The 26,758-nt window shown below is 46.4% G+C and overlaps 1 protein-coding gene and 1 non-coding gene across 5 annotated transcripts in view; both read left to right on the plus strand.

Moving 5' to 3' along the window:
• The window catches only part of LOC140395181 (phosphatidylinositol 4-phosphate 5-kinase type-1 gamma-like), a 176,700-nt gene that overhangs the window by 101,772 nt on the left and 48,170 nt on the right, over positions 1 to 26,758 (plus strand). For all 4 annotated transcript variants that reach the window (XM_072482690.1, XM_072482691.1, XM_072482693.1 and 1 more), the window contains 5 exons: positions 6,867 to 6,950; positions 7,954 to 8,002; positions 9,562 to 9,646; positions 10,749 to 10,934; positions 12,663 to 12,816. In XM_072482690.1, coding sequence (XP_072338791.1) covers positions 6,867 to 6,950; positions 7,954 to 8,002; positions 9,562 to 9,646; positions 10,749 to 10,934; positions 12,663 to 12,816 — 558 coding nt within the window. The remainder of the gene's footprint in view (positions 1 to 6,866; positions 6,951 to 7,953; positions 8,003 to 9,561; positions 9,647 to 10,748; positions 10,935 to 12,662; positions 12,817 to 26,758) is intronic.
• On the plus strand, positions 13,956 to 14,057 carry LOC140395803 (U6 spliceosomal RNA). The gene has a single exon (XR_011936317.1). It is a non-coding gene; the product is annotated as a U6 spliceosomal RNA (small nuclear RNA).

The following is a 26,758-nucleotide window of genomic DNA, read 5'->3' on the forward strand; positions in this document are numbered from 1 at the left end:
CCTCCTCCCATTTACCCTTCAGCTCCTCTACCAAAGCCTCCCCCTCTCCTTTCATCTCCTGGTATATCGCCGACACCTTGTCCTCCCTGACCCATACGCCCGAGATCACCCTATCTTGAATCCCCTGTGCCGGGAGTAGCGGAAATTCCCTCACCTGCCGCCTCACAAACGCCCTCACTTGCATGTACCTGAAAGCGTTTCCCGGGGGTAGCCCAAACTTCTCCTCCAGCGCCCCTAAGCTCGCAAACGTCCCGTCAATGAACAGGTCCCCCATTCTTCTAATCCCTACCCGATGCCAGCTCTGAAATCCCCCGTCCATCCTTCCTGGGACAAACCGATGGTTGTCTCTGATCGGGGACCACACCGAGGCTCCCGTCGCACCCCTGTGCCGTCTCCACTGCCCCCAGATCTTTAGCGTTGCCGCCACCGCCGGGCTCGTGGTATACCTTGTCGGCGAGAGCGGCAGCGGTGCCGTCACCAGTGCCCCCAGGCTCGTTCCTTTGCAGGACGCCATCTCCAACCTCTTCCACGCCGCCCCCTCTCCCTCCATCACCCACTTACGGATCATTGCCACGTTGGCTGCCCAATAATAACCACCCAGATTCGGCAATGCCAACCCTCCTCTATCTCTGCTACGCTCCAAGAACCCCCTCCTTACCCGCGGGGTCTTGCTCGCCCACAGAAATCCCGTAATGCTCCTGCTTACCCTCTTAAAAAAGGTCTTAGTGATCACAATTGGGAGGCATTGAAATACAAAAAGAAATCTCTGGAGGACCACCATTTTAACCGACTGTACCCTACCCGCCAGCGAGAGTGGCAACATGTCCCACCTTTTAAAATCCTCCTCCATCTGTTTCACCAATCGCGTCAAATTGAGTTTGTGCAGTGCCCCCCAACTCCTAGCTACCTGAATCCCCAAATATTGAAAGCTCCTTTCTGCCCTCCTCAACAGTACGATCTCTATCCCTCTTCCCTGGTCCCCCGGATGGATCACGAAGAGCTCACTCTTTCCCACATTGAGCTTATAGCCCGAAAAGTCTCCAAACTCCTGTAGGATCTGCATTACCTCAACCATCACCTCTACTGGATCCGTCACATACAGCAACAGGTCGTCTGCATACAGCGACACTCAATGTTCCTCTCCCCCTCGAACCACCCCCTTCCATTTCCCCGACTCCCGTAACGCCAGGGCCAAAGGTTCAATTGCTAATGCGAACAGCAGAGGGGACAGGGGGCACCCCTGCCTCGTCCTTCGATACAGCCGGAAATACTCCGACCTCCGCCGGTTCGTGACCACCCTCGCCACCGGGGCTTTATACAGGAGCTTAACCCAACTAATAAACCCTCCCCCGAACCCAAACCTCCTCAACACTTCCCAGAGATACTCCCACTCTACCCGATCAAAGGCTTTCTCCGTGTCCTTGGCTGTCACTATCTCCGCTTCTCCCTCCACCGATGGCATCATTATCACATTTAAGAGCCTTCGCACATTAGTGTTTAACTGCCTACCCTTTACGAATCCCGTCTGGTCTTCGTGAATCACCCCCGGAACACAGACCTCAATCCTCATGGCCAACATTTTTGCCAGCAACTTAGCATCTACATTAAGGAGCGAGATCGGTCTATATGACCCACATTGCAGTGGGTCCTTATCCCGCTTTAAGATCAAAGAGATCGTCGCCTCCGACATTGTCGGGGGCAGGGTCCCCCCCTCCCTTGATTCATTGAAGGTCCTTACCAGCAACGGGGCTAACAGGTCCACATACTTCCTGTAGAACTCCACCGGGAACCCATCCGGCCCCGGGGCCTTCCCTGCCTGCATGCTCCCCAGTCCTTTAACCAGCTCCTCCACCCCAATTGGCGCCCCCGGACCAGCCACCTCCACTTCCACCCTCGGAAACCTCAACTGATCCAAGAATCGCCGCATCCCCTCTTTTCCCCCTAGGGGCTGGGACCTATAAAGTTCCTCGTAAAAGGCCTTAAAAGCCTCCTTCACTTTCCCAGCACTCGGCACCGTAGTTCCCCTGCCATCATTGACTCCACCTATTTCCCTCGCTGCCATCCTCTTATGGAGCTGGTGTGCCAGCATCCAGCTCGCCTTCTCCCCATATTCATATATCGCCCCATGTGCCTTCCTTCACTGTGCCTCTGCCTTCCCTGTGGTCAACAGGTCGAACTCCGTCTGGAGACTTCGTCTCTCCCTGAGTAGTCCCTCATCCGGAGCCTCTGCATAGCTCCTGTCCACCCTTAAAATCGCCCCCACTAACCTCTCCCTTTCCCTGCCCTCTCTCTTCACCCTGTGAGCCCTGATGGAAATTAACTCTCCCTTGACCACCGCCTTCAGCGCCTCCCATACTACTCCCACCTGCACCTCCCCGTTGTCGTTAGCCTCCAGATATCTTTCAATACACCCCCGCACCCTCCCGCACACTTCCTCGTCTGCCAGCAGTCCCACATCCAACCTCCACAACGGGCGTTGGTGTCCCTCCTCCCCCAGCTCCAGCTCCACCCAGTGCGGGGCATGGTCTGAAATGGCTATGGCCGAATACTCCGTTCCCTCCACTTTTGGGATCAGTGCCCTGCCCAAAACAAAAAAAATCTATCCGGGAGTAGGCCTTATGTACGTGGGGAAAAAAAAGAAAATTCTCTGGCCAAAGGTCTGGCAAATCTCCACGGATCTACTCCCCCCATCTGATCTATAAACCCCCTAAGCATCTTGGCCGCAGCCGGCCTCCTCCCTGTCCTAGATCTGGAACAATCTAATGCTGGGTCCAGCACGTGTTGCAATCCCCACCCATTATCAAACTCCCTATCTCCAGGTCCGGAATACGCCCCAACATCCGTTTCATGAATCCAGCATCGTCCCAGTTTGGGGCATATACATTCACCAGTACCACCTCCGTCCCCTGCAACCTACCACTCACCATCACGTATCGGCCTCCCTTGCCCGCTACTATGTTCTTGGGCTCAAACGACACCCGCTTTCCCACCAGTATTGCCACCCCTCTATTCTTCGCATCCAGCCCCTGAATGGAACACCTGTCCCACCCATCCCTTCCTTAACCTTAACCTGACCTGATCTGCCACCTTCAGATGTATCTCCTGAAGCATGGCCACGTCTGCCTTCAGTCCCTTTAGGTGAGCGAACACGCAGGCCCTCTTAACCGGCCCATTTAGGCCTCTCACATTCCACGTGATCAGCCGGATTGGGGGGTGTCTCCTCTCTCTCTCTTTCCCCCCCCCCCCCCGCCGCCGACTAGCCATCTCCTATCTTGGGCCAGTCCCGTGCTCGCGCCTCCCACACCCTCCGGCCCACCAGGTGGGGAACCCCCGCCCCGACCACCTTGTCCATTTTCAGTTCCCCCTCAGACAGTGCAGCAGCAACCCTTGAATCCCCCCCCCCCCCCCCTGCTAGATCCACATCTAGCACTTTTGCTCCCCCCATATTACTTCCGTGAGTCAGCTGACCCCGGCTTCCCCCGCCTTCCTGTTGATCTCCCCCGTGTGGGAGTCTCTCCTCCTCCTTACCTTCCTCCATCTCCTCCCCCCCCCCCCCCCCCCCCCCCCCCCCCCTTTTGGCGCGGGAAAAAAGCCCGCGCTTTCCTGAAGCAGCCCCGCCCCGTGTGGCGCAGCTCCTGTTGCGGCCATCATCCCAGTTCCCTCATCCCCGAGTCTCACCTCCCTCCAGGACCGACGCCCACATTTCCCATCATCATCATTTTGTCTACAGAAAGGAAAAAAGAATTTTAACCAGAACTCTACCCACATCTCCATCCATCATCCCACCCACAAAATATTCTTTACCCATAGTTACAACCCCATACACAACCGCATCCCCTTAGTTCGAGTCCAGTTTTTCCGTCTGTATAAAGGTCCAAGCCTCTTCTGGCGTTTCAAAATAGTGGTGTCTGTCCTGATAAGTGACCCACAGTTGCGCAGGCTGCAGCATGCCGAACCTGACTCTTTTTCTATGCAGCACCGCCTTGGCCCGGTTGAAGCCAGCTCTCCTCTTTGCCACCTCCGCGCTCCAATCCTGGTATACTCTGATCATCGCGTTCTCCCACCTGCTGCTCCGCACCTTCTTGGCCCATCTCAGCACATTTTCTTTATCCACGAAGCGATGGAACCTTGCCACTATCGCCTTTGGCGGCCCATCTGCCTTGGATCTCCTCGCCAGGACCCGGTGAGCCCCCTCCAGCTCCAGGGGGGTCGGAGGGGCCTCCGCTCCCATCAGCGCATGGAGCATTGTGCTCACATACGCCCCGGCATCAGCTCCCTCCACTCCTTCGGGAAGACCCAGAATCCAGAGGTTCTTCCTCCTCGACCTGTTCTCCAGGACCTCAATTCTCTTAGCCCACCTCCTGTGCACCGTCTCGTGCACCTCCATTTTTACCGCCAGGCCCTGGATATCGTCCTCGTTGGTGTTCACCTTATCGTTCACCTCAAGAAACTCCACCGTCTGGGTCTCCTTCAGCCCCTCGATCGCCAACAGCATCGGCGCCAGCACCTCCTTTTTCAGCACCTCCACACATCTCATGAAGAACTCAAGCTGGTCTGGCCCCCCCGCTGCTTGCACTCCGCCCTCCGCCATCTTGCCTTCTTCCCCTCGTTTTGTTCTCTGCTCCATGGCCTCTTTCCTCGTTGCTCCACCGCTGCTCCCTGCCAAATATTGTGGGGGGGGGACCTCACAGCTCCTTCCCACACGGGATCAATCAAAAAAAAGCTCCTTTGGGGCTCCTCTGGAGAGCCCGAAAGTCCGTTTTCACGGGAGCTGCCGAAACGCGGGGCTTAGCTCCACATTGCCGCAACCGGAAGTCCCAAGAAAACACCATTAACATAACACTACATCTTAAAAAGGCTCGGACTGTAAATTCAGTTCTACTTTTTACTTCTCCAAGAAATCTTGGAAGGTTTATCCACCATTCCTGGGATTATCCCAAAAGGTATGCCACAGCCTCTTGGAATTTATCTTGATTCTCCATAATACACCAGCTACTCCTCTGAAGTAAGATTCGGAGGGGGGGGGGGGGAACGTAGATGTTTTGTGGCATGCCTCTCCACCTTTTTCTGTACCGACCTCCCCACTGTGCTGCTGCAGCTCCTTATTCAGGTTGCCAGCTGATATCCGACTGCTTTCCCACAGCTTTCTAAACGAGCTCTGCTGACTGCTTTCTGCTACAAGGCTTCATGAAGACCACTGTAGATTTCTTCCAGTTGCCTTTTCTTCACAAAACCCAAACTGAACTGCCTCTATCACTTTCCAAACTGAGTTGCTTGCTTTTGCCAGCAGGTACACACAGTGAAATGCAACAAAAGAACCTTGTAACCAAGGCTCTATCCAGAAATACCAAGTCTATGGAAATGAGACACACATGGCCTGTTCCCAGATAGAAATGCACATGGCCTTTGGAGTTAAAAGATAATTATTCTTGATTTTGGGAAACCATACAAATATTTATATTTCTAACAGAGGGCAATGCCTCCCAAACCTACTGACACCTTTAAGAATCTAATAGCTACTCCCTTCCATTTATGATCTAACCTTTCTAGCTGTTGTCATGTGAAATGGATGTTTATCAAATAGCTGTGGTGATATCAATGTGTGTGTGGGTGGAGCTGCGTTGTGACTGCTTTTACTTTCGCTTTGAGCAAAAAGCTGGTGTGTCTGTGTGTTTTAGTTTCGTTTTCAGAGTGGAGAGCTGCAGTGGAAGGAAGCAGATGTGCATGGATATCTACAAGCTAAAGAATGTTCATTTGGGTGATTTCAAAGTAATACCTGCTTTTGTAGAGAATTTAAACCTGCTGTCTTTCTGTAAAAAGGGTCTTTTGGACTAATGGATGTTGTTCTGAAAGTTATGAAGGGTTACTTATAGAATATTGTATCTGTGGGGGATTATTGGTATTGATAGTTGTTAAGATGTTTACTGTGTGTTTATAAAGTGTTAACTAGATTCATAAATAAACATGGTTTTGTTGAGATCTCTGTTGCATCACACCTGCAGAGTGGGCCCTTGTGCTCCCCATAACTGAAATCTATTAAAAGTTGTGGGTCAGGTAAACTCCATGGTACACTTTGGTTTTCTCTAAACCCTGGCCCTTAACACTGTTAACCTCTGAGTCAACATGGCTCCACCCGTTTAAATGTAATAATCTCTCAGCTTGCTTGAATTACATTTGCCCAAATTTGCTTATTAGTTTCTCAATCAGATGCTCCCAATTTTTACAGTTAAAACTTTAATTCCTAAAACTAAAAATTATATTCTAAAACATATAAACCATGAACAATACCAGCAGCGCGGGTTCAATTCCCGTACCAGCCTCCCCGAACAGGCGCTGGAATGTGACGACTAGGGGCTTTTCACAGTAACTTCATTGAAGCCTACTTGTGACAATAAGCTATTATTATTATTATTATTATTATTATTATTATTATTAACTAAATTTTCACAGCAGCTTAAAATGAAGGTGTGCACATCCACTGCAATATGACTGATGTACCAACGTGGAGCACTGATAATTATGATGTCTGTACATTGAAGGCTTGAATCATGATGACGTTGTTCAGAATTATAACTTAATATGTTCAATCTAGTGACATGAGATATGCAAGAGACCAATGTATTGGGGGAAGAACAGTAGAAATACAGCAGTATTTGGTAGCCTGTCTCAGCCACATCCTTAATGAGGTGATCAGCACCTGCATGTTGAAGAAGTTTCTTATTGTGGAAAGATAGGTTCAAGTTTTGAAACTTAAAAATAAATCTGGAAAGAAATGGTTCTTGTCCCTGTGATGAATTTGTTTTTCACTATTGTAGAATGTTGTATTATCAGGTTATAAAATAACATTTATATTTTCTTTTTGTTAGAATGGGGGGTATACCAGCCGTTAATGGTAAAGGAGAGAGACTTCTCTTGTACATTGGTATCATTGACATTTTACAGTCTTACAGGTAGGCTTTTGTTTCAACTTATATTCACTGAATAAAACCAAGTGCTTAAAAAGTATTTCATTTTAACATGTGTGGGACAGAATTATATTTTTAAAATTTGGTTCTAAGACCATAAGACGTAGGAGCAGAAGTAGGCCATTCAGTGAGATCATGACTGACCTTTTTAAAAAATATATTTTTATTAAGGCATTTATAAATAAACACCAGATAAAACCACAACCAAGATAAAAAGATGACTGTGCTCCCGAGGTTTCTGTTTGCATTCCAGAACCTTCCGATTTTTAACCCCAAGGCCTTTTTCAAGAAGGTTAACACGTTGATATTGGGATTTGTGTGGGTGGGGAAGGCCCCTTTACTCTGAGATTATGCTCTCTGGTCCTAAACTTTCCCACAAGGGAAAACAACCTCTTGGCATCTACCATGTCAAGCTCCCCCTTGGGAATCCCATATGCCACAATATGGTTGCCTCTCATCCTTCTATTCTTTCTAGTCCTGAACCTGTTCCATTAAGTACACTTGATGTCAGGAAGTCAGATTCAAGAATGGGGAAAGTTCAAATGTTTCTAGCACACATGATGCAAGGATAGGATATTGAAATGTAGGCAATCATGGCAGCAAATTTGCACACAGCATGGTTTCACAAATGGAAATTAGATTAATAACCAGATAATCCTTAGTGAGACTCCTTGAGGGTCAAGCGAGCGCTCCCCAGCTCTTCATGGAGTGGTATGGGATCTACTGTGTTCACCTTGGAGGGCAGCATAAGTCTCAATTTTAATGTGTCATTCGAAAGGTGGCATTTTCCAACTATGCATCAGGTCCTCAGTATCGCAGTGAAGATTTAGCCGAGGTTATGTGCTGTGGTCTCTAGAGTGCTTAAAACCACAACCTTTTTATTCCTGTGAGAGTGTGGAAAGGATGCTTTCAGACTTGACTTAAAAAGATGATGTACGGTTTAATTGGACCTGACCGTAATCTCACAATGCAAATATTTACTTTTCAGGTTAATTAAGAAACTCGAACACACTTGGAAAGCACTTGTTCATGATGGTGTAAGTTTCCATTTTAAAATGATGCAACCGATAAATATTTTCCATCAATATTTTCATGTATGTGTTAATATTAAAAAACAAACCCAATCAATATTACTTGTGTACTAATTTAATATTGCACATGACCTGTTTTCCCACCATTGTAGCTTTCAATTGAGGCTTTAAATTTTCATCCAGGATATCACTTTTAGTTTATCTTCCATATTGTAGAGAGAATTTAAGAATAAAACAAATTACTGAAAGCCGTTTCGCACAAAAAAAATAGCAAAATGAAAAGGCACTAGGATAGAGTAGTTCATTTATCTTTTATGATTCTATGGTGTGTAGTGTGGCATCCAGCTGTTATGAAGTGCACAAAATGTTGACTTTATCACATAATATTGCAGTCAACCGTGACTGGTGTCATCACTGTAATGTGAAGGTTCTACTCATGTCCTCGGTGGTACAGAGCCCACCCATTTTGATGCTTATCTATGCCTATTGCAGCTAGGTGGAATGTCAGGAACTTGAGTATAGAATCTCTACAGTGCAAAAAGAAGCCATTCGGCCATCGAGTCTGCACCAAACACCTGGAAGAGCGCCCTACTTGGCAAAAGATCTGATAGCATTTAATTGAGAAAAGCAGGGTGGACGTTTGATCTTTGTTTAGAACCCTTGTTATAGAACTGCTTGTATCGCATTCTTTACCAAAAAACTTTGGGGTTTTATTTAAGTGGGGTACTCGAAAAGAATTCTGTAGCAATCCATTCAAATGCTAATTCCACAATAATGTAGCATGAGCAAACATCAGGATGCTTCAATCTGACTTCATTGAATACAATGTTAATTGGTATTTTGAAGGTTAAGAAATACCAGAGCTTGTTACAACTGGACAATAGTTAACCCCTTCCAGGAAACTTTAAATTGGTAGAATTGCATGCTGTTAAAAATGCAGGCAGAATTCAGTTCTGACTCTTTGTCATGTTGTATCAACACTTGAGCTGTCAGAGTGTTTTTAGAAAATCTATTGTTCTTGACTCCTCCTGCATTGCTCAGTGGCGGCTGCTAGTCCATAAAACCCTGTCAAAGTAGCCATTCCTCACTTGTATTCCAAGACAGCAAATATGAGCAGGCTATTTGACTGTGAAGGTTATCACCTGATCTGGGTCATTCTTTGGCTGATGTTTACAGAATGCACTTTCTAGTAAAGGTCACTTGACCTGGAGCAGGAATTGTCTCCATAGCTCAGGAGTACTAAGGCCATTTGTTGCTTTGGCAGAGTTTATCCTTCCAACTCAACAAGCTAATTTTGGAAGGTCACTTCTCAATTCTAACATGCGTCCGTTTACCTGGGATATCCCATGTCAAATGGCCTTTACTGTTTTGCCCCATGAGTCAACTGTCATTAAGCACTTTACTGAGTGAGCAAAGTTTTCATCATGCCTTCTCGGTGCTGGTAATTAACTACTTTGATTGATTGTATGTAGCTACAGTAGTTGGTTCTGACTGCTCGAGGTTTGCTAAACTAGCTGCTCCTCTATAAAGTTGAGTGATATTGTTATTCCTGTTTGTTTTTACAGGACACTGTGTCGGTGCACAGGCCAAACTTCTATGCTGAAAGATTTTATAAATTCATGAGCAACACTGTCTTCAGAAAGACTTCATGTAAGAAACAATTGTGTTCTAGTTGGAAATTAAATCATAACTGTAGTGCTCCGCATTAAGATTACAACATGAGCTGAATGAGAAAATTCAAAAAAATAATTACTCCAATTCCTGTGGGGTCTGCATGTAGCAACACCCTGCAGTACCTCACCCAAGTAACCATTCATCCTAGGTGAGTTTGGTCAGAGAAACTAGCTCAGCACAGGTTAAGGATCAAATTTCTTAGTTTGAATGGCTTAGTTCCACTCTGGGGTACATTTATCCGGTGAAAAATAAATAATTTTACTTGTACAGTTCCTATCACATACCTCAAAAATGTGTGCAAATACTTAAAGTAAGATTAATTACCTATTTGGAATTTTCTAAAAATTCATTCATGGGATGTGGGCTTCGCTGGATAGGCCAGCATTTTTTGCTCAACCCTAATTACCCTTGAGAATATGGTGGTGAGCTGCCTTCTTGAACCACTGGTGGTACAACACTATCTATACATATTGTAGCCAGGTTGAATGTCAGGAAATAGAATCGTCTATGTGGTGTAGATACACCCGCTGTGCTGTGAGGGAGGGAGGTCCAGGATTATGACCCAGCGACCGTGAAGGAACAGCGATATATTTTGAAGTCAGGATGGTGAGTGGGTTGGAGGGGAGCTTCCAAGTGGTTCGCATATGTCTGATACCCATGTCATTCTAGATGGTTGTGAATTTGGAAGGCGCTGTCTAAGGAGCCTTGGTGTATTCCTGCAGCATATCTTGTAACTGGTACACATTGCTGCCACTGTGTTGGTGGTGAAGGGAGTGAATGTTTGTGGATGGGGTGCCAATCAAGTGGGCTACTTTGTCCTGGGGTCATTTCAAGCTTCTTGAGGTTGATGGAGCTGCAATAATGCAGTGACTATTATACATGTAAATGTCTTGGATATTGCTGCACACAAAATAGCTTATAAACAACATCTAGGCATAGCTTGTTAATCTGTTCTTATTTGTTGAAGGAATAATGTTGCTGACTATGCGATGCTGCTGTACAAATAGTGCTAGAGGATCTTTAACCATGATTTATATTAACCTTGATGTCTGATACGTTTCATTCATTGATCATTTAGCATTTCAATTTAATAATGCGACAGCCTTGAAGTCATCCCCATCCAAAAAAGGACGTACATCTCTACCAGTTCCCAAATATATGGGTCCTGGACAAGCCTTTTCAGCCAGTCAGATTCCGACAGAAGATGAAGACAGGCGGTATGACCTGCGGGGAGCCAAGAGCTTCCCAAGTCTTGAAGATGAAGGTAATTGCCCTGCAAGAAATTCTTCCCATTTAAAAAAAAAAAATCATTGATGCTCCTTTGCATAAAAATATTAGAACTAGGAACCGGCCATACAGCTCCTTGAGTCTACTCCATCATTTTATAAGATTATGCTGATCTTTGACCTCAACTCCGCTTTCATACCTGATCCCCATATCATTAGCTTTTTGGAATTTAAAAAGAATCAGCAGTTTATCTCTTCAGTTGAACCTTGATGTCCAGTCGCTAAGTATACAAAGCCTTCTGAAGTTGAGACTTTCAAAGATTCACAACTCACTTGTGTGAAGAAATTTGTCTGCAATCATCTGATCCAGCAAGCCTGTCCCAAAGTCAAGATGCTAAAGCATAACGATTAGACGTCCCCAATCTGACAACTATATAAAACTCAAGAAGATTTAATTTTTGGAGGTGGGGGATAATATCTAGAAAATTCTCCCCTGCCCTCTTTAGGCAACCAAAATTGGTTTAAGAGATCACATTGCCAAGCTTCTCCTTCATCTCCCTTTTTTCAAAGGTGTGATCGCTTCCTCAACTAGGAACTGAACCAGCTCTTCCTTGAAGTTGTGCAGAATGCCAGCGTTCATCAGCAAGAGATAGTAACTTGATGCATAGTTTACAGTTACCTGGGAATTCCCGTACCGGCCTCCCTGAACAGGCGCCGGAATGTGGCGACTAGGGGCTTTTCACAGTAACTTCATTGAAGCCCACTTGTGACAATAAGCGACTATTATTATTGTAAAAGAACTGCTTAACAATTAACCTAGCCTTGAACTTGTGTAACTTATACAATTCACCTTCTCCAATCTAACGCAACCGTGCCCATCAACTATTTTATATACCTTAATCAAAACGGCCTCTTTCAGCTTCTAAATTAAATGGACCTAGTGTTGAGTCTATCTTATGAACTAAGTCTCTTCGAGTGGAAATCACTTTTGTAGCCTCTTCTGAACCTTTTCCAAAGCCTTTATGTCCTCCCACCTTGTGAAGGAATAAAATGAATGCAGTATTTTATATGTGGTTTAACCAAAGTTTTATACAAAGCCAGATTGGTATGCTTTGTTTGACATTGCATAGTCCTGTTAATACTTGTTTGCACTGACATTGGTCATGAACCTTTAAAGAATAATGAACTAAATAAAGTACCAAGGTTTTCTCTTTTGACAATCTAAGAAGACAATGCCATCCACTAATCTAGTAAAAACAATTCAGCAAGTTTATGGGGCACAAATGTTTTTATCCCGAATCTGAGTGTTTCTGATGACTCTCTAACCTAAGAGGTCAGAAAAAGCATCTATTCAAACATCTTTCAACTGACAAACTAATGGGCCTGTAATTCTGGTTCTGACTTGACATGCATTTAGAAAATTCGAATGATAAGCGCATCCTTCCGATTCAAGGGAACAACCCCAGAATCTAGTGAGCTGTTATGGATTTGGTTAGGAGCTGGTAATGTAAATGTCCCATCTCTTTAATCCCCATTGGATGGCATGTTATCTGAACCCAGCAACCTAATCTATTTTGAGGTTCTGTATTCTGGGTAATGTGTAAAGAATAACCAGTACGTTGTTAAACACAGGTGAGCAAAACATTCAGCTGAACTGACTTCCTCACGACTCATTTCTAATTTAGATAATTCTGCTTCATGATGTGGTCGGTAGTGGTTTTCTTTTGATGTTGTTGGTCATTTTTAAAATTTGTCAACTTTTGTAGGACTGTTAGGCAGGCCAGATCTCCTTCCTTGCACTCCCCCTTCATTTGAAGAAGCAACTACAGCTTCAATAGCAACAACCCTATCATCAACAACCTCCCTGGCAATAACAGAACAGTCGCCGTCAGAAAGCTCAGAGCAACATCACCGCTACAGGTATATAGAATGATTTTTGTATCCTTTGCATAAAATTATCTTCATTAACCAATTTGCCTGTCTCTCCCTTACTCTTCAAAAAAATCTCCTTGAACAAATCTTTGGTCATCGCTGTTAATTATTGCGTGGCATTTTAGTGAATGTTCCTTTCTTTGTCAGCAAGGACCCTGATAGTTTGTTATGTCCTTTTTACTCTACTGTCTTTCATCCTGTTACCAGACTGAAGGTAAATCTGGGTTCTTTGTATGACTATTGGATGCAGCCTTTATAAACTATGCATCGGGAGCACATTTTATATATAACCTTCTGTTTGAAGAAAATAAAATGTATTCCTTTTCCTCTTGAGGCTTCCTACCTATTTACATCAGCAAAAATGAAAGGTTTCTGTAACATGTTACCTGTTGCATATGCAATGATATGTGCTTGTTGCTACTAAAAGTTTCAGTACCAGTCAAGACAATTATAGTCAAGTGACTCTTGTAGGAATTATCAATTGAAGTGTCAAGGTTATAATCCAAAGATGTTTTGAAATCTTTATGCAGAGTTCCTTAATGGATAAAGATTTTAAAACCAATCATTTTGAATTTTTCTTTGTGTTCATTCACAAGATGTGGGCTTTGCTGACAAGGCCAGCATTTATTACCTGCCCCTAACTGACCTTGAGGAATTATGATTTGCTTCCTTGAACTGCTACAGTATGTGTTGATGGTACTCATCCATGTTGTTGGGTAAAGAGTTGCAGGAGTTTGATCCAGCAGGGATGAAAGAATGGTGATACATTTTCAAGTGCAGCTTAGAGGGAAACTAGGGTGTGGTGGTGTTCCCGTGTGCCTGCAACCTTTGTTCTTCTAGGTGGGAGAGGTCGCAGGTTTGGGCTGGTCAGCTGAAATAGCATTGGCATGTTGCTGCAGTGTAACATGTAGATGGTGTACACTGCACACCTGTTGCACTAGTGGTGAAGGGAGTAAATGTCTAAAGTGGTGGATAAAGTGCTACTTTTCCTGGATCATGTTGATCGAATGTTGTTGGAGTTGCAGTAATCAGGCACTTATTCATGCTGAGCCAAAAATAGCAGTGGATATTTAGGTGCCTCTGAATGGGAAAGATCAGGCAAGGTTGCTGCTCCTAACTGATATTCAGTAACCAGCAGTACATATACTAAAATTGGAACGATACAGAGAAGATTAGCATGGCCCCTGTGCAAGGATGACACACACATTTGTGAAAAATATATTCAGTAACTTCCTGCTGAAAAATGTTTGTATGGGAATGTTTTCTGAGGACTAAATTGACTTCAGCTGTGAGATGGTCCATGCTTGATTAGTCTGTCCAGATCCATTGTACCACAGGGATTCTGGCATCTGTGAAACTATATTCCAGCAAGTTTCTGAAATAAAAACAGAAAATGCTGGAAATATTCAGCAGACTGAAGCTCTTGTTTATTTCACTCTATAGATTTTGATGGACTTGCTAAATGTGTTGAACATTGTTGATTTTTATTTCACATTTGCAGTGTCTGCAGTATTTTGCATTTGTTCCAATCAAAAGGTATGGTGCTTGTCTTGGATTATGTGTGATGTCCAACTGTGTGTGTTATATGAGCATAATTTTGGAATCCCCGTGTTTTACTGAGCTTGATAAAAGTTGAGTTTCAGTGGATTGAATTGTTATATTATAAATACAGAGCATTACTTGTTCTGGCAATTTCCCTGATGAATTCATTTTTTCCTATTTGTTGCCAGAGAAACTGCATTTTGCTCATAGCAGTGTTCGCAATCTTGCAGGTTTTCTTCACAGACAATTATTTGTTTTTTGATTTTCCCTACCAGTTTTATTCCATTCCCTCCTAAAAGTGCTGATTCTTGGTATGCGTGAAACTATTACGCAACAAAAGGTTCCTGGTGCCTAGTCAACTAGCCACACTTCTCCCAATTTCTCCAGAGCTGTAATCTGTTTTGATGATACTATCTTCCACAACAGCGCTTGCGACAGGTCTTCCTTTTTCTTCAGCCGAGCATTCTTCTAATCCCTGCCCTCCTCAATGTGGTTGACGGGGCCCTCGACTGTGTTCAACCCATTTCCTACACTTCTGCCCCTTCTCCTCCTTCCCAGAACTGTAATAGGGTCCCTCACCCTCACTTTCCACCCCACCAGCCGCTGTACTCAAAGGGTTATTCTTCGCCTTTTCCACCAACTCTAGCACAATGCCATCATGAAACACATCTTCCCCTTCCCTCCTGTATCTGCATTCCAAAGGGACTGCTCCCTCCGCGATGCCCTGGTCCACTCCTCTATTACACCAACACCACGTTTTCTTCCCAATGGACGTTCCAGTGCAAAGGCAGGAGGTGTAATACCTGCCCTTTAACCTCCTCACGGTCCTAGGCCCCCAAATACCCCTTCCAGTTGAAGCAGCGATTTACTTAGACTTCTTTCACTCTGGGCTATTGCATTCACTACTCCAATGCGATCTCCTGTATATTGGGGAGACCAAAAGCAGGCTGACTGCTTTGTGGAACACCTTTGCTCCATCCGCAAGCATGGCCCTGACCTGCAGTTACTTGCCATTTCAATTCACCATCTTGCTCTCATGCTCACATTTCTGTCCTCTGTCTGCTACAGTGTTCCAGCAAAGCACGACTAAGCTGGAGAAACAGTACCTCATCTTTTGATTAGGTAGTATCCATCCTTCTCGACTCAATATTAGATTCAACAACTTCAGACCATAAAATCTGTCCTCCATTTTGAATCTTTTTCGGTCAAGCGCCAGCCTATATCTTATCATGTTTTTGCGTTTAGACAGTGCTGACATTTATTCTGCTATCAACACCTACCCTGAACCTATTCTTTGTATCTTTTTAAAAAAATATATTTTATTAAAGTTTTTCGATCAAACAGAAACAAAAATTTCCCATTTTACAACTTTGTAATAATATATACATTGATCGTTTTTTAAATAAATAACATACTAACGGCAACTGCCAACAACAAAATAAGAAACAACAGAAATAGTAACTAAAATAACAACTTCGTAAAATCTAATATAAATAACTAATATATAAACACACACATAAAACCCCTGAGGACCCAAATGAGTCTCCCCCCCCCCCCCCGGGTTGCTGCTGCTACCTTTCCGATTTTCCCTTATCGCTCTGCGAGATAGTCGAGGAACGGTTGCCACCGCCTGGTGAACCCTTGAGGCGAACCTCTTAGTGCGTACTTTATCCGCTCCAATTTTATGAACCCTGCCATGTCGTTTGTCCAGGCCTCCACGCCCGGGGGTTTAGCTTCTTTCCACATCAGTAGAATCCTTTGCCGGGCTACTAGAGACGCAAAGGCCAAAACATCGGCCTCTCTTGCCTCCTGCAACCCCAAATATAGCCAACCCCCAGCCTGGTTCGACCCGGACCCCCACCACCTTTGAAATCACTTTTGCCACACCCACCCAGAACCCATGCAATACCGGACATGACCAGAACATGTGGGTGTGGTTCGCCGGGCTTCCCGCGCATCTCCCGCACCTATCCTCCACTACAAAAAATCTACTCAGCCTTGCTCCAGTCATATGCGCCCTGTGTAGAACCTTGAATTGTATCAGACTGAGCCTGGCATACGAGGACGAAGAGTTTACCCTACTTAGGGCATCTGCCCACAGCCCCATCTCAATCTCTTCCCCCAGCTCCTCCTCCCATTTTCCCTTCAGCTCCTCTACCATCGTCTCCCCCTCGTCTCTCATTTCCCTACATATATCTGACACCCTGCCATCACCCACCCATGCCCCCGAAATCACTCTGTTCTGGATCTCTTGCGCCGGGAGCTGCGGAAATTCCCTCACCTGTTGCCTCACAAATGCCCTCACTTGCATATAGCGAAATGCATTCCCAGGTGGCAGCCCATATTTTTCTGTCAGTGCTCCCAGACTCGCGAACATCGCGTCTAAGAACAAGTCCTTCAATTTCGCAATTCCTGCTCGCTGCCAAGATTTAAATCCCCCATCTATCCTTCCCGGGACAAACCTATGGTTGTTCCTTATCGGGGACCACACTGAGGCACCCGTCACTCCCTTATGTCGTCTCCACTGCCCCCAAATTTTCAGAGTTGCCACCACCACTGGGTTTGTGGTGTATTTTTTCGGGGAGAACGGCAACGGCGCCGTCGCCAGTGCTTTTAGGCTAGTTCCCCTACAGGACGCCATCTCCAGTCTTTTTCACGCCGCTCCTTCCCCTTCACTCATCCACTTACATATCATTGACACGTTGGCGGCCCAATAATAATCACTTAGCCTCGGCAGTGCCAGTCCCCCTCTGTCCCTACTGCGCTGCAGGAACCCCCTCTTTACTCTTGGGGTCTTTCCAGCCCACACAAAGCTCATAATACTCTTGTCCACCTTCTTAAAAAAGGCCTTTGTAATCAGTACAGGGAGCCACTGGAACACAAAAAGAAACCTCGGAAGGACCACCATTTTAACCGCCTGCACCCTGCCCGCCAATGACAGGGGCGCCATGTCCCACCTCCTAAAGTCCTCTTCCATCTGCTCTACCAGTCGTGCCAAGTTAAGCTTAAGCTTATGCAAGGTTCCCCAGTTCCTGGCCACCTGGATCCCTAAATACCGGAAATCTCTTGTTACCCTCCTCAACGGTAAATCGTCTATCCCCCTGCCCTGTTCCCAGGGGTGCATCACAAACAGTTCACTCTTCCCCGTATTCAATTTATATCCTGAAAATTCTCCAAACTCCCTGAGTGTCTGCATTATCTCAGGCATCCCCTCCACTGGGTCCGCGACATACAACAACAAATCATCCGCGTATAATGACACCCGATGCTCTTCTCCTCCTCTAAGTACCCCCCTCCACTTCCTAGAGCCCCTCAGCGCTATGGCCAATGGCTCAATTGCCAACGCAAACAGTAACGGGGACAGGGGACATCCCTGTCTTGTACCCCTATATAGTCGGAAGTGGTCAGATCGTTGCCTATTTGTAATCTCACTTACCACCGGGGCCCTGTACAGGAGCTGAACCCATCTAATGAACCCCTCTCCAAATCCAAATCTCCTCAGTACTTCCCACAGGTAGTCCCACTCCACTCTATCAAATGCTTTCTCTGCATCCATCGCCACCACTATCTCCGCCTCCCCCTCTGGTGGGGGCATCATCATCACCCCCAGCAGCCTCCGTATATTAGCTTTCAATTGCCTCCCTATAACAAACCCCGTTTGATCATCATGCACCACCCCAGGGACACAGTCCTCTATCCTCTTCGCCATCACCTTGGCCAGAAGCTTGGCATCTACGTTCAAGAGGGAAATAGGCCTGTATGACCCGCACTGCAGCGGGTCTTTGTCTCTTTTCAGGATCAGCGATATCGTCGCCTCCGACATCGTCAGGCGTAGTGTCCCCCTTTCCCTAGCCTCATTAAAGGTTCTCGTCAGAAGTGGGGCCAGCAGGTCCACGTATTTCCTATAGAACTCCACCGGGAACCCATCCGGTCCCGGGGCCTTCCCTGCCTGCATGTTCCCAATTCCTTTTACCACCTTCCCCACCTCAATCTGCGCTACCAGTCCTGTCATCTCCTGTTCCTCAACCTTCGGGAACTCCAGCTGGTCTAGGAAACGCATCATTCCCTCTTTCCCTTCCGGGGGTTGAGCCTTATATAGCCTCTCGTAAAATACCTTAAACACCCCGTTCACCCTCTCCGCTCCCCGTTCCATCTTTCCCTCCTCGTCTCTAACCCCTCCGATCTCTCTCGCCGCCCCCCTCTTCCTAAGTTGTTGGGCCAGCAGCCGGCTCGCCTTCTCTCCATATTCATACTGCACTCCCTGTGCCTTCCTCCATTGTGCCTCCGCCTTACCCGTGGTCAACAAGTCAAAGTCCGTGTGCAATCTCCGTCTTTGCCTGTATAGCCCTTCATCTGGAGCCTCTGCATATTGCCTATCCACCCTCAAAATCTCCCTCAACAATCTCTCCCTCTCTTTACCCTCTTGTTTCCCCTTGTGGGCCCTGATGGAGATCAGCTCCCCTCTAACCACCGCCTTCAGCGCCTCCCAGACCACTCCCACCTGGACCTCTCCGTCATCATTAATCTCTAGGTACCTTTCAATATATCCCCTCACCCTTACACATACCCCCTCGTCCGCCAACAGTCCCACATCTAATCTCCAGAGTGGGCGCTGATCCTTTTCCTCTCCTACTTCCAGATCTACCCAATGTGGGGCATGATCTGAAATGGCTATAGCCGAATACTCCGTTCCTGCCACCTTCGGGATCAGCGCCCTTCCCAGGACAAAGAAGTCTATCCGGGAGTACACTTTGTGGACATGGGAGAAGAAGGAAAACTCTTTACTCCTTGGCCTAGTAAATCTCCAGGGATCCACTCCTCCCATCTGCTCCATAAAGCCCTTAAGCACCTTGGCCGCTGCCGGCCTCCTCCCGGTCCTAGATCTGGACCGGTCCAGCCCTGGGTCCAGCACCGTGTTGAAGTCTCCCCCCCCCCCCCCCCCCCCCCATATTACCAACTTTTCCATCTCCATGTCCGGGATGCGCCCCAACATACGCTTCATAAAGTTTGCTTCATAAAGTTTGCGTCATCCCAGTTCGGGGCATATACATTCACCAGCACCACCGCCTCACCTTGCAGTCTGCCATTCACCATCACGTATCTACCCCCACTGTCCGCCACTATGTTCTTCGCCTCAAACAATACCCGTTTCCCCACCAGTATTGCCACCCCTCTATTTTTCGCATCCAAGCCCGAGTGGAATATCTGTCCCACCCATCCTTTCCTTAATCTGACTTGATCCGCCAGTTTCAGGTGCGTCTCCTGAAGCATGACCACGTCTGCCTTTAGCTTCTTTAGGTGCGCAAGTACCCTTGCCCTCTTAATCGGCCCATTCAACCCCCTCACGTTCCACGTGATCAACCGGGTTGGGGGGCTCTTTACCTTCCCCCCCCCCCCCCCATCGACTAGCCATCCCCTTTTTTAGACCAGCTCCTCGCCCAGTTCCCACGCATCCGCTTATCCCCCCGACGGCGCCCTCCCATCCCTCCCATCCCATCCCGTAACAGCTCCCCCTTCCCCTTAGCAGCAGCAACCCAGTTAACCCCCCGCTAGATCCCACTCTAGCTTAGTTGCTCCCCCCATATTGTTTCCGGAAGTCAGCAAACTCTGGCTGACCTCGGCTTCCCCCGTTTATCCTTAGCCTCCCATCATGTGAGGCCCCCTCCTTCCTGCGCCCCTTTTCCCGCTGCAATTTCCATAGCGCGGGGACAAAGCCTGCGCTTACCTCTCTGCCCCGCCCCTGATGGCGCAACTCCCTCTCTCCTTCCCCCTCCCCTTCCCCACCGGCGCCCACATTTCTTTGTGTGTCCCCCGCTTCGAGGGGAAAGAAAATTTTCCCCCATCTGATTCACAGTCCCTTGCCACCACCTCACTACTTAATTTCAAACACTCTTTCTCCAATCTAGTCCAACTTCTCCTCTTCAATAAATATCCACGCCTCTTCTGCTGTCTCGAAGTAGTGGTGTTTACCCTGGTGTGTAACCCACAGTCTTGCCGGCTGCAACATTCCGAACTTCACTTTCCTCTTGTGGAGCACCGCCTTGGCCCGATTGAAACTCGCCCTCCTTCTCGCCACCTCCGCACTCCAATCCTGATACACGCGGATCACCGCGTTCTCCCACCTGCTGCTCCGTGTCTTTTTCACCCATCTCAGGACCATCTCCCTGTCCTTGTAGCGGTGGAACCTCACCACTATTGCTCGAGGTATTTCTCCTGCCTTTGGTCTTCTCACGAGGACTCGATACGCTCCCTCCACTTCCAGGGGGCCCGTCGGGGCCTCAGCTCCCATTAAGGTATGGAGCATCGTGCTCACATACGCCCCTACGTCGGCTCCCTCTGCCCCTTCGGGAAGACCCAAGATTCTTAAGTTCTTCCTCCTCAAGCTATTTTCCAGGGCTTCCAGTCTCTCCATACACCTCTTATGCAGTGCCTCGTGCGTCTCCGTCTTCACCACCAAGCCCTGTATCTCGTCCTCATTTTCGGCAGCTTTTGCCTTCACTCCACGGAGCTCCATCTCTTGGGTCTTCTGCGCCTCCTTCAACCCCTCAATCGCCTGCAGCATCGGCGCCAGCACCTCCTCCTTGAGCTCCTCCACATATCGCCGGAGGAACTCCTGCTGTCCCAGGCCCCATACCAACTGGCCTCCCTCCGCTGCCATCTTGCTTCTCACTTCCCTTCTCTGCCGCTGCTCCAGAGGATCCTCCGCAATCTGGCCACTATTATCCCTCCTGTCCATTCACATGCGGGGGGGACTCCCTTCTATGTCGCCTTACAGTGGGTTTAGCCTTCGAAAATTGCCGTTGGGGCTCCCGATAAGAGCCCAAAAGTCCGCTAAAACGGGAGGTGCCGAAACGTGCGACTTAGCTGGTCATCGCCGCACCCGGAAGTCTATTCTTTGTATCTTTAATATGATCATTAATACTCCCCTTGCCTTGTGTTCTCTGACATTTTTGTCATTTAATCTCCCCTGCTCTCTAAACTATCTTTTGATCGACCTACCCCTCCCTCCTTTTTCAAAGACACAAAATCCATCACATCCCAACCTCTCTTCAGTTCTGAAGAATCATATTGTCTCAAAACCTTAACTTGTTTTTCTCCTTTTGCAGCTAGACCAGCTCTGTTTACATTTCAGACCTTCAGTATCCACAGTATTTTATAGGAAAGATGGGTTGTCTCATGTCACATTCCATAACAATGTAACATTATAAAAGAAAATACTTGCATTGGCACAGTGCTTTTCATGACCACTGGACGTCTCAAATTAAGTACTTTTGAAGTGCAGTGGTTCTTATAATGTGGAGCCAAATTCTCAGCAAGCTCCCACAAACAGTAACGTGATAATAATCCGAAAATCCATTTTGTACGATGTTGATTGAGGAATACACATTGACCAGGATACTGGGGCTAACTCCCCTGCTCCTCTTTGAAGTCGTACCACAGATCCTTTTTCTTGCACACAAGTAGGTAGAGGGGGCCGCAGTTTAATGTGCCATCCAAAAGAAAGCACCTCCAACAGCACACTACGCCTTCGGTGCTGCACTGGATGTCAGCCTTGATTTCAATGTTTAATCACAGAATCACAAAAGAATACAGTACAGAAAAGGCCCTTCGGCCCATCGAGTGTGCACCGCCGCACGAAAGGCACCTAATCCAATTTGCCAGCACTTGGCCCATAGTCTTGAATGTTAAGACATGCCAAGTGCTCTGCCAGGTACTTTTGAAAGGATGTGATGCAACCTGCCTCTACCACACTCCCAGGCAGTGGGTTCCAGACCTCACCAGCCTCTGGATAAAAATGTTTTTCCTCAAATCCCCCTGAACCTCTCACCCCTCACCTTCAACTTGTGTCCCCTTGTAACCGACCCTTCAACTAACGGAACAGCTGTTCCCTATCCTCCCTGTCCATGCCCCTCATAATCTTGTACACTTCAATCAGGTCGTCCCTCAATCTTTTCTGCTCCAGGGAAAAGAACCCAAGCCTATCCAACCTCTCTTCATAAGTAAAGTATTCCATCCCAGGCAACATCCTGGTGAAAAACCTCTGCACCCGCTCCAGTGCACATCCTTCCTAGTACTCCAGCTGTGGCCTCACCAATGTTCTATATAACTCCAAAATGACTTCCTTGCTTTTGTAATCTATGCCACGATTGATAAAGACAAGTGTACCATATGCCTTTTTCACCACCCTATTAACCTGCCCTTCTGCGTTAAGCTCCGGAGTTAGACTTAAACTCAGAAATGTATGACTCAGATGAGAGTTCTACCAACTGAACCGCAGCTCATGTACATTTAGCACGTATGTGAATGGATCTTCTCAGAAGGAGACTTGCACATTTAAGTTGAGGCCACCCTTCTACTTTGGCAAATATTAATTTTCTAATGTTCATGGCAAGCAAATTTATATTGTTGCTGTTTGTTCTGTTTGTTTTGTATCGGTTTAGAAAAACTACACTTTCATCACAGGATGTTGGGTGAGAACCAAACTTGCTCATTTTCCTTTTATGTTGTAATCTTTTCTGAAGATGCCTTTTACACTGAGAGTTGTGCTGGTGAATGAAACACATGATATTGTACAACTAGGTATCACATCACCAAGCTCAATATTGTCCAATTGGGCACAGCATAACTAGCTTCAGTTGTTTAGTTGAGTATAATACAAACATTAGGTATTTTGTGATTGTGTATTGTAGAGCCAGTCTTGGTATTAGCTTGGATGTTGTCAGTGAATTACACAACACCAAAGGAGACCATTCAGCCTATCCTCCTTATGTTTCAAAGTGCAAACTAATTAGCCCTACTCTACAGCTCTTTCCCCATAATCTTTATAAATATTTCTCCTTGTAAGTTAATCGTGAATCTGCTTCCGCCACTTATTTGGGTAGAATAGATCACAACAGTTCAGCACAAAGAATATCCTCAAACTGTCTCCAGTTCTTTTGCCGATCATTTTAAATTTGTGTCTTCTCGTTACTGATTCTCCTGCCATTGAAATAAGTGACAGTAACTAGAGGACATGTGTTGGTATAATTGATGATTGTGCAGCTAAGACTGGTGTTGTATAGTTGGATGTAGCATGGCCAAATGTCCTCAGCGTTGTTGCAAACACCTGAATCACAAAGTCATTAATGGGAGTGACATATTAGAACATAATCACTGGTTTTATCATCAGTTTCTGCAGTGAGCCTGTATCTTTAAGAAATTTGATTTTTGTGAACAGATGAGAAAGGATGGGTTAAAAACCAGTTGGTTTATTGAAACCATCCCATTCTTGTGTGGTGTCTCCCACCTCCTACTAAACTCTCTATTGCCTTTCCAATTCTGTTGTACAACCTTCTAGAAGGCAAAAGAATAACCCTTGGTGAAAAAAATCTGAGGAAATTATTTTTTAACTTCCTCCCCCAGCCCCACATCTCACTGGTCCAAAGGCAACCAAGCTTATACCCCTGACAAACGATCTATTTCACTATGTGGACAAGTTGGCCACTCTCAGGAACTCGTCCTGTTCTTTTTGAGTGCCTTGTTTCACTACATTCACTATGCACCAACAATTATTCTTTGCTTTCATAACTTCTGCTTGATGATGGACTAGGCAGCACATCTTGCATGTATAGCCTCTCCCAGGGGTCAGCAAATTTAATGTGAGTAATGCAGTAGGTCACTCCTCTTTACAATGGCATCAAAGTCACACACACCCTTCCCGTCTCACTCTGAGGTGATTTGCTGAGTACATCCAGTTTTGTTTTGTTTTTATTTCCGATTTCCAACATCCGTAATGCTTTTGTCTCGCTGATTTAAATGCTGCTTTACTGTGATCTACAATATGATATTGTGAGAACTACCAAGGGAAAACAGTAAAGTAGAGAAAAGGAATCATGAAGAGGCCAAAAAGGCATCTCGCAGGCAGTCGCTACTTTTTTTGGGGGGGTGGGGTACAGTGATCTAAATCCTCTCTATCACTCGTTTCTGTAGCTGGGATTTAACCTCCCAGCACATTTTTAAAAAGGTGCTACCAAGTGCATCTAAAATCCGTTTTACACCTCTTAGAAAACGCGTGCCTAATTTTCAGTTTTCTTAAAACACAAAATCTTAAATTTCTCTTGCATTCAATATCCTTCTAAAAATCTGAACCTTGGCTGCACCTTTGGCAGAGATAGAATACACTTTTTCAATTTAGTTTCAGAAGTGCATAAACAGATGCCCATCTCAAAATTTTAATCCAAGATTGATAATGGAAACCTTCAGTCCCATATATCTTGTGATTCACTGCAGTTAGCAGCACTTCTGCGTCGATATTTCAATCCTTTATCTACCAGAATAATAGTCGTTCAGGTTTTTGCTGGGTCTGCAAATCTGCCATCCTCTAGTTCGTGGTTCCCAGCCTTTTCCTTTATGGGGACTACTGATAGTTATCAAAAGCTTTCGCGAACCATCACATACACAAGCAATTTATTCTCTACGTAGCCTGTGGCTGACTGGAGTTGAACTCATATCATATGTCAGGACAAGTATTAAAACGCAGCTATTTTGAATAGCTTATGATGAACATTCACAAATACATTGCACTGGTCACAGCACATTTACCTGAAATAGGCCTACCAGTGGAAAAAGATAATGCTTACCCCTTAATGAGAAGGCTCATGTTGTTTTGCAACATCAAACGCTGGATGTCAAGTTCCAGGGATGTCAGTCTCAATCGGAGATTTGGTTCAGTGTTAACTTTATTCTGATGTTTGGCCTTCAATGTGACCAGGAAAAGGCATCAAAAACTTTACTGCCTTGTGAGACTGTTTTGGATATTCCGGGGCAACTCTAAGCCAAAAGTCGATCAGGTTGTTCTGACAGAAAGCCAGCTTTATAGTACTGTTACAAGACTGTTCCATTAGGCTTTCTTACTCTCTCAAGGTCAAGAAGAAAGAAGATGTTGGTTGCTGACCTGCCGTCTCTCACTTGGCCCTGGCCGGCTGGACTCTGGCTCTAGTTGAGACGCGCTGCTCCCACTGGTCTCTGCCCCCAACTCCCCGAGACAAGATGCCGGTGCTTGCCTGGCTGCCTTCACACCTCCCGACTGCAACTCTGCTCATCTCTCGGCTCTCGCTCGCGTGGCCGGGCTTCAAGCCTCGACGGCCGGTGCGCTCTTGTCTGGCTGATGTTGCTGGCTATCTGGCCTGGCTTCAGCTTTCTTTTGCCCTCGCTGCCTGGTCTGGTTGCTGCCCACTCGCCGCCCTTCTGCCTGGTTGGCCTCTGGTTGAGTTGCCATGCTCCCACTGGCTGCTGCTCCCCGATTCCTGAGACACTGCTCCTGATTTCACCTCGCAACTGCTGCTCTGCTCACCTCTCTGTTCTCGCTTGGGTGGGAGGGCCTCCACTCTGGATGACTGCGTGAGTTCTTAGATGGCTGCTGCTGCTGGCTTAATGGGCTGGTAGCCTGTGTTCTTTTTGCCCGCCCACCCTCCTCAGCCCTGGCCTGAAGGTTGAGATTCACCCCGCTGCTCCCCTCGACAGCCGATGGTCAGGACCACCACCTCGTCTTGCCAAAGGCTTTGCAGACTCCCTTTTGCCTCGGGCTGCCCGCAGACTGAATGCCTGCAACTTGGCTGCTGCTTTGTACCTTTACTCAATGAAAGTTCAGAAACTTCACACCAAATCAAGGGGTCAGTGCCTGAACTGCTCTAAATCTCCACCTCTTAATGTCTAGCAAACTGTTTCCCGTTCTAAAGGCGAGTCCATCAGAGCCCAATGTTATTCTGTATTGCCTGCTGATAGGCCCTTTAGACCTGCAGAGGCTCTGATTGCTGTTCCAACTATAACAGTCACCTCTCAGTTTGGAATCCCCCCCATTGATCGGGGCCCCGCACTGCAACGCTGTATGCTTCGTTGAAAGTCTTCCTCTGGCCGCACTATTTAATTGCAGGGATTAATATAATACGGAAAATAATTGCGAAAACAGTTTAAAAAGGATTAGTATGCTGCAAACGAGGTACTCATTATCTTTTCTCCATGGACATTTTTTTCATGGACTGTTTTTATCTTCAAGGACACACAGACCACCTGTAGTGCCCTCGTGGACCACTGCTCTAACTATTATGCCAATCACCGTAAATCTGTCTCTTCTGATTACTGATCCTTCTACTACCAGAAGTAGTTTCCCCATGTCATTGATGATTTTGAGCACCTATTGATGTTAGTTACGATTCACGGCTGTATAAAGAACCACAGCTTTTCTCATCTCCTCACTTAGCTGAAGTTCCATACACCTGGTACCATTATGAATGTGCCTATAGGAATTTGTCATGTGAAATGTTGAGAGGATTGCATCCTCAGGCTGGGTCTGTCTGTGGCCCTCGAACTGTAGTTTGTCCACATCTGGCCTGTCTTCTTTGAGAAAGTA

The sequence above is a fragment of the Scyliorhinus torazame genome, chromosome 18, assembly GCF_047496885.1.
Source record: "Scyliorhinus torazame isolate Kashiwa2021f chromosome 18, sScyTor2.1, whole genome shotgun sequence".
Lineage (NCBI taxonomy): Eukaryota > Metazoa > Chordata > Chondrichthyes > Carcharhiniformes > Scyliorhinidae > Scyliorhinus > Scyliorhinus torazame.